Source organism: Chaetura pelagica, unplaced genomic scaffold (assembly GCF_000747805.2).
Source record: "Chaetura pelagica isolate M959 unplaced genomic scaffold, ChaPel_1.0 scaffold346, whole genome shotgun sequence".
Lineage (NCBI taxonomy): Eukaryota > Metazoa > Chordata > Aves > Apodiformes > Apodidae > Chaetura > Chaetura pelagica.
In genome coordinates this window covers 3023843-3032176 of record NW_009953797.1, presented here as the reverse complement: position 1 = coordinate 3032176, position 8334 = coordinate 3023843, and the positions used below count along the sequence as shown (strand labels likewise).

Here is an 8334-nt window from a genome sequence, read left to right as displayed (position 1 = left end):
AAAAAAAAAAAAAAAAAAAAAAAGATATTTCTTACAAGTGCTCCTACTGCCATGAAAGAAAAATGCTCTCTCCCTTGTTTCTGTGCACTGAGAAGTCCAGTAACCCTTTGAAGATCAGACCCCATACTTAGCAACTTCTCTGATTAGTTTAGACCCCCTGTGAAAGTCAGGACCAGGCCTGGGAGACAGTAGCATTCAGGGGAGGTTGGAAGGATGAAGGTTCAGGTCTTGATCTAAAACCTGTAGGGCAAAAAGCTAGGGATGACTGCCTCGAGCACAGCAGAGGTTTCTTCCCTAAATTCCCCAAACATTAAAGGACCAACACTGCAATCTGGGGTCCAATCATCCTTGTGAATGGAAATGATTGGTCATAAAAACAGTGTTTGTTTGGATGCTTCACCTACAAGAGGGGTGAGCAAAGAAGAGAGACCTGGTCAGCATTTCTCCCACAAAGCATTCTCCCAAGAGACCTTATAAATCCATCAGAAATGAACCATATCTTGGAACCATTATCATTGAAGTATTGTATCCCTCAGCAGATCAGTGGCTCTTTTGTCTTTTAATGCATCAGTAATGGTGCATGTTTGCAATCTTTCCTTTCTTTGCCACAGCAGCTTTGAATCCCAGTTGAATTCACGTCAGACCTCTCTGTGAGAAATGTTTATTAGCTGATTAATAATAGCTCATCATTACTCTCAAAGACCCATAAAATAATTCAGTTGGAAGCCATTTCAGTGACTGAGTATATAACTAACCTAAAAAGCCACTTGCTACAGCTGGACATATTTCATTGTTTCATCTCTAAGTTTGGCAGAAAACCTTTCAACTTGTCTCACCACTACCACAATTGTTATGAAACAAAGTAAAGTCAATGTTTCACTCATGGTAGTGAAACATACATTTCTCTGATTATATTTACATCAGCATGTAAGTAATTTTATAGTCTGTAGAGAAATATAGTTCTATAGTGAATGACACACTATCATTTTGCACCACTTTCTTTTTTGGAGTCCTTTATCAGTAGGAAAGATCTGTTGTCATAGAACCTTCCATTTGCTGTACAGTCCATAGAAACTAAAGGTGCAGGTCTCGTTCATCCCATGTGTACAAGACAAGGTTAAACCAAACCCACCTGTGCCATTCAGTGGAGCACCATCAGCCCTTCTCCAGCTCAGCTCAGGAATGGGTACCCCCGTAGTCCCACATCGCAGTAGCACAGTGCTGCCCAGGATGGTCTTTACTTTGGCTACGGACGTATGTACCACGGGGCTTTGACACTTCCTTAGCTCGACTTGGCTGAAGAAGACTCCTGCAAGGCTCCGGGGAGTGAAGCATTTCAGCCTGGGCTCAATGAATGCTATGTTAGGAGACTGGAAATTTATGAGATGGACCATTTCATACAGACTGCAGTCACATACCCAAGGATTGTCTTGCAAGCCTATAAAAGTAAATCAGAGCACTAAGTCACTCCAACAGCACCTTTAGCTTCTGCTAGTTTTGTTTCTGTTTTTCAGCAGGACAAACTGTGATAGGCTCCTAACCTACCCAGGACAGACTGCCTGTGTATATGGAGGGGGATGGATTGTCCCAATAGCCCCTTGCTGCTGTTGGCTGAGCTTTATGGAGCCCACAGTTGCCAGTTAGTAGAAGGAAATAAACATGGCTTGCTATATTCTTTAAATTCAAAGTACAATTATTCATATAATAGAAACATCACTATTTATACATATAAAGAAGCAAATCAAGAAGTTATTATAGACACATTTGGTTCCAGGATGGAAAAAACAAGCAGCCATGGAGGAGGGTTGTGTTTGTTTGGGCTGTGGATTTTTTTGGTATGAAGACTATAGAGTTCTTTAGACAGGCTAGGAAATTCTTCTCACTGGAGATTATTAAAATATTAGCCAGATTATCAGCCCAACAGTCAGGACTGCAATAGGTGTAGGTGATTGTACTTGACAGTAAGAGTTCTCTTCCAGTCCTGTTATTCTAAGGTTTTTTTCATTATTTTAGTAACCAGTTGTTTTTTCTAAAATGTTAATTTATACTGTATAAGATGAAAGAACTGTTTTAAGGAGTAAATTGAAGAATATACATGTTACAGTATATAAAATAACATAAGTAGATAAATACTATATTAAGAATATACACATATAGAACACACTCTTCGCAGAATATTTCTCTTGTTCTTTTTTTCTGCTCAGTTTGAACTTATTGAATTCAAATTTTGAAAAAATAAATAAATAAATGAGACATTATTCTATTAAAAATAAACCTGTGAAGATGATACTGGAAAAGCGAAATCGGAACTAGGGCAATGCAGGAACAGAAGCTACTGCATTCTTGTTAAATGTGTCATCCTACTTACAAATATTTACATTAATCTGTCATACGGACTGTTTATGGTCTCTAATTACTTCACCTAGCAGAATTGGCACTGGGGATATTTATACTGCTTAACTTCAGGCATGCATCTGAAGCCTAAGCTAGGAGCATGGAGTCACAAAATCACAGAACTGCTAGAGTTGGAAGGGACCTCTAGAGATCATCTAGACCAACTCTCCCACTGACGTAGGATAACCTAGAGCACTTTACAAAGGGCTGCATCCAGGTGGGTTTTGAAGATCTCCAGCGATGGAGACTCCATAGCCTCCCTGGGCAGCCTGTTCCAGTGCTCCATCACCCTTGCTGTAAAGATTATTTTCCCTCAGATTTAAATAGAACTTCCTATGTTCCAGCTTGTACACGTTGGCTCTTGTTCTGACCCTGGAAACTACTGAGAAGAGCATGTCTCCCAGGCCTCTTGCCTACCACGAGAGTGAGCTCTGCTCCCTCCCAGGGGATTCACCTCCTCTTTTCCACAGGCAGTCCCAGGATATGGCTCAGGGTTGGCAACTGCCTAGAAGTAGAGTACCAATACACCCTCAATTCCCAGCAGGAGGAAATGCCCACTCTATGGTGCCCACTCTTGCTGGCCCCTGGTGCACTGCAGCGATCATAACAGTGGCAGCTTTCCAGCAAGAACCAAGTTTTCACACAAGCACCACAAGGGTCTGTAAGCTTCAAGGAGCTGCTTGAATTTCCTAGAGTCAACAGAAACACATGGTCAATCAAAAGCCCCTGAGGCCTCATAAAAACTGTTTTAAAGACTGCTGAAAAAAAACAACACAAAAAAAACCCTCTTTCTGAGACCACTGCATACCATCCTACCCAGGCTTGGAAGGGGGGTCTGAAAACAGTGAACTTTGTGAGAGCATTTTGTGTAAATTAATGTATTCAAGTTATAAAGAATGAATGCTCAGAGTTTGGCTTTACTGTTTTCCGGCATTTTTTTGCTAGCAGGTTATTCCTGAGTTCATGCACTAGATAACAATTTATTGCAGATTCTCTGGCACAAGCCCCAGCCTTAGTTGATGCCACAGCATCTTCAAAGTCCCAGTGAGCCCTTTGCTGTCCTGCCCAGCACAGTCCTGTAGGGTCACAGGAGCGCCATCCTCACATGCGAAAACTTGCAGTCTTGGCACACATTATCTGCCAGCAAGGTACCACTGGAAGTACCTCTTCTTGAAGCAGTCTACAAGCAAGGGCTCTGAAGTGGAGTCACAATGATGCACTGTAGACAAAGGAAGGGACTGGGCTGTCTTATTATTATTCATGGATTTTTTGATGCTTCCATGAGAAACAGTCATGGGCAGAGTGAAACAGAAATGTGCAGCTGTGTTCTCCCATTCTGCTTCTGCCAGAGATGTGTGTTTCATGTACCTAGTCCCTACGGGTGTCAGCAGGATAGGAGGACCTAGGAGCTGGAGTGTCTACACATTACCATATTAATCTTAGCATTATACACATTTGCCTACATTAATTTTTTAGGATTCTGGCACAAACAACCTGCGCACAGCTGGCGATGTAAACACTGAGGTTGGCCACGAGCACCAAGGCATGAGCTATTCTTCTCAGCAAAATATTCTCCTAATTGTAAATTGACTCTAAAAAATAACTAAAGAAAATAGTATGATCTAAGCAGTGTCTTTTCATGCCACAAATTAAATGGCTACCCCAAACAGCCAGCTTTAGCTTAAAGAACTTGATACTGCAGCCGGTAAAACAAGACAACAAAACACCTGCTCCTCTCCTGATGCTAATGGAACATCAAGCAACATCTGCTAAGGACACTGAAAGCTTTGTGTGTGACAATTTGAATATTTTTAAAGTCTTCTGTCTCTTTCCACTACAATCTGATTTTTAAAACTTTACCCTCCTAAATTTATCCAGAGAACAAAAAGCAGCAGATACTTCCCAGAATGAGAGAAATCTTGCAATGCCTCTGATGAGATTATCAACAAATGCCTGAACTCACATCCATGCCTATAAAGGCAGTACACACAGATGCACAGACCCTGCACATCAAACCCCTTGAAGCTGGGTCAGCCCATAGCAAGTGAAGACAACAGATGGCAACAACCATCATCAACTTGCCATGGATTTCAACCAGTGCATGATGGCTAAAAAGCTGAGTAGCAATCCCCTGAAGCAGTAAATGTGTTTGAAACCTCATCTGGGGGTACTGCAACTGAGAGAATTCCAGATAGCCATCTGTAATATGCCCTCTTAACACAAAAATGGACATTGCCCCAAAGTCATACTTCTGAAGAGCCAAGAATTGCCACCAAAAAGTGGATTCTTCTAAGTTTATAGCTGCCCTTGAAGGCAGAACTATCTTGGTGGCTTTGAGGAGACTAGGGTTTAATTCTGAGTGACCAGATAAACAAGGTGGCTGGAAAGAGACAAACTGGTAGTCCTGACCCAGACTGTAAACTCAGTGATGGATTTATTCCTCTTTAAATTGGACATCATAATTATCCATCTTTTTATTTAATGATACTTTAAATTTATTGATTCCATAGTAACTGTTGTTAGAAAAGAGCACATGAATGGTATGGAGCTCTAATCATATTTGTATTTCTGACAAAAATTGCAGTGTCAAGAAATAAAAAAGGCTTTGAGCAAGAGTGACCAGTTTTGTGTTACAAAGATTCAAGCAAGTGATGGAGTTTATGGTGTAATAAGCTGGGTGTGGAGAGCCTGACGTGAGTTTTTTAATGTGTAGATGAATTTGCACACTTTATATTGGGTATTAAACTGTACACAGAAATGTACTTCCTATGGTAACCACAGCAGGTGAAAATGCTGCAATAAGAGGCAGAGCTCTTGACATTTGTTCCCCTCACAAAATGACAGGACGTTGTCTTACCTAGGATGATCTTGGAATTATCATTGGGGAAGTAAGGAACAGCCTGAAGGTTGGCCCAGGTGGCAATTAGAGCCTGAGGAAGAGTCATCAGCTTATTGCTAGAGAGGTCCAGGTATGTGAGATTCCTGACATATCGAGCAGCATCTGAAGGGACTGAGGTAAGTTCATTGTTGTGTAAATCCAGAAGCCTCAGGTGGGGCATATCAGCCAGGGTCTCCCAGGGGAATGATATTAAAGCATTCCCATCCAGTCTCAGCTCCTGCAAGTGTCGGAGGCCCTTGAAGGTGAGGCTGCTGAGGCTGGCCAGGCAGTTATAGGGCATCCAGAGATACTCTAGGTTGTGGAGCCTGTGGAAAGCCTCTCCTGGCACCCTGCGGATGGCTGTCTTTTCTATCCGAAGCTTGAACGTATCTACAGGGAAGTTCACAGGAGTGAGGGTCATCTCTGGGTCATTACACAGCACAGTCCTGGTGGGGAAACACAAACAAAGATGTTGCATTTTTTAAAGGTTTTGAAACCTTAATGCAAGATTTTGGTTTGCCTTTCTTTTTTCACAAGCTTTCTTGTGATTTCTTACTTGCTGCTGATCTCTACCTCATCACCATAAGTACATCAACTTGCAGCAATTCATATGTACCTTTCGACTACAGAGATTGCCGTGTTGTGCATCCCCTGGGGTGGTGTGAGTCTGAGTCTGGCCCATATAGTATTCCTGCTTTTTTTTAATTTCTTTTTTTTTTTAGAGTACTTATAATAGACAGCACTGACAACATTCACACACAACAGAGAAGTCTCGTGCATGTTAAAACAAAAGGATCCACAAACTGAACAATAAAAGACATACAAAAAGAAGCCTTACTGACTTGTGGGATGGCAGGAAATAATGTGGATTAAATTCAGCACACGATCTTCGGTTTATGAAATGAGGATGGGAAAGTCAGCTAAGAGCTCTCTGGAAATACAATATAACAAGCTTTGCTTTACTGTGAAATAGTCTGGAAGGTGAGTACAGACGGTTGCAGTCAGTGCACCACACGCAGGTACAGTTATGAGAGTGAACGTGCAGACAATTCACTCTTTGGAAAATTCTACACTAAAAGCAAGGCAGTTTTATACGTATTAATAATTTCTTCCCATTTCTAGTCTCTAGAGGTCAAATAATGAAAAGTCTGCTGCATTTTTGCAGCTTTTGTACAAAGTATTATGATTTTGACTTTGCCAAGATGTGGGATTCTAGATAGCCAAGAAGAATGGAGACAAAATAGGTCTCTCAGACTCTCCTGCCTATCAGCAAGGAGAGAAAGGAAAGTTCTTAACAAAATACAAAGTGACCTTGCAAAAGGTAACAGGTTAGCTAGGGATGTCTCACTCCACATGCTAAACAAGATACTGCAAGAAATGAAATGTGATCAGTCAAGTAATGTTTTCTAATCACACTGCCTGGCTGATAAACAGAACATTACAAAGCTGCCAAAACAAAACTGGTTGGGGCAGAAAGCAATTATTCCTTTACTATCAACAAAAGCAAATAACATTGCTGAACTGCTCATGCAAGTTTCCTGGAGTCAGATGTTATTTTAGCCTACAGTTAAATTGTGAATTTATAAACAAAACATAGTATGTTACTCTAAACCAGCACTTTCATTGTGGCATTAAATCCTGCCCATACCCTGCTGAAAGTTAGATTTTCCTCTTCCTTAAAATCTCATCAAATAAGAAAAATCCATAAATCCTTTTTCAATAGAACACTGGTTTGTTTTGTTGGGGTTTTTTTTGTGTGTACGCACGACACAAAATGTTTTGTAACAAAAACACTACAGCAGTAAAAGAGTGTGCTTCTCATAATACCCATTAACTATGTCAGTGAGCACTAAACATTTAATCTATAGGATAATCTCCTTCTTGTAGTGAAAAATATGAGTCATCATGCAGGGAAAAAAAATGTGACAGTATAATCCTTAAGGGACTAATGGATATTTGCTTCATTATGTATTTTACCAAAACATACTATGCCTTTCTCCAGCCACTGAGAGGAAATTGCCCTGGGAACTGTGACATTTATGGAGCAATAATTGGCTCTCCCACTACTGCACTCCCCTTGAACAACTGCAGACTACATGTGTCTGTATCACATTTCTTATGGGGAAAGCTTCTGGTATTTAATCTATAGCATCATAAAAGAGATGAAAAAGTAGATCTATTTCATGGGGGATCCAAAATACAGGAGACAGCCTTTCATTTTAATATTGTAGTTTTATCTAGAAAAAAATTTCTTCCAAAGGATTTTATATCTGTCACAACACCTCCCCTACTGTGAACCACACCTTATAAAAATTTAGCCTGTATTTCATTAAGTCAGATCATTACTTTGTGATTACCCTTCATAAAGACTTTTTAATTACAGTCCTCCCAAAAAATGGCGCTGCATTAAAAAATGCTCTTCTGTTCTTGTCTTCTTTCTTAACTGAGTTTCCAGTCTGACAGTTATTTTATTTCTATCACTATTATTATTATTATTATCTATTTTTTGTTCATTATCTGAAGTCTGTTGCTTTGCCTAAAATCTCCAGCTGAACAATTTTTTAGGTAAATGGAACCGTAGTTTTTGGTACCATAACATAAACCAAATCTAGTTACACTTTAGAAACAAATCAGCAGAGCAAAATAAGGCCTTTTAGAACTAGCATTTTCAGCAGAAAGGTAAAGAAAATAAAATGTTGTTAAAATTTTATTCCCTTTTTGCCATTGCACCAGCGGCAATTATGTCGCTTCGGTTCTCACAGAGGAGATACCCAACTGCTTTCTCTGAAATCAGCTTACTGCATTTTCAGAAGCTAATCCTCTGCAAATAAAGCTAGAGCACAAACCGATCGGAAAAATAATGGACACAAAGTCTGGGCACAATATTTTCTCCTCCAAGCATTCTTCCAGAGCAGAAGAAATAAAATCCCTGACAGGCAGAGAAAGAGCAGCAGCCCCCCTGGGAGAGTCTCAGCATACCTGGCTTTCGTCCCGTCGCCGAGGCTGTGGAAGGCGCAGCTGCACTGCGAGGGGCAGGAGCTGCGGGCCCGTGGCAGCCCCCC

At 40.6% G+C, this 8334-nt stretch overlaps 1 protein-coding gene across 2 annotated transcripts in view; it reads right to left on the bottom strand.

Moving 5' to 3' along the window:
- The window catches only part of LRIT1 (leucine-rich repeat, immunoglobulin-like and transmembrane domains 1), an 11511-nt gene that overhangs the window by 2933 nt on the left and 244 nt on the right, over window positions 1-8334 (bottom strand). For both annotated transcript variants that reach the window (XM_010001138.1, XM_010001139.1), the window contains exons 2-4: window positions 8252-8334; window positions 5252-5718; window positions 1133-1438 (exon numbers count right to left, since the gene is read on the bottom strand). The exon at window positions 8252-8334 ends at the window's right edge or, in 1 of these variants, runs on beyond it. In XM_010001138.1, coding sequence (XP_009999440.1) covers window positions 1133-1438; window positions 5252-5718; window positions 8252-8334 — 856 coding nt within the window. The remainder of the gene's footprint in view (window positions 1-1132; window positions 1439-5251; window positions 5719-8251) is intronic.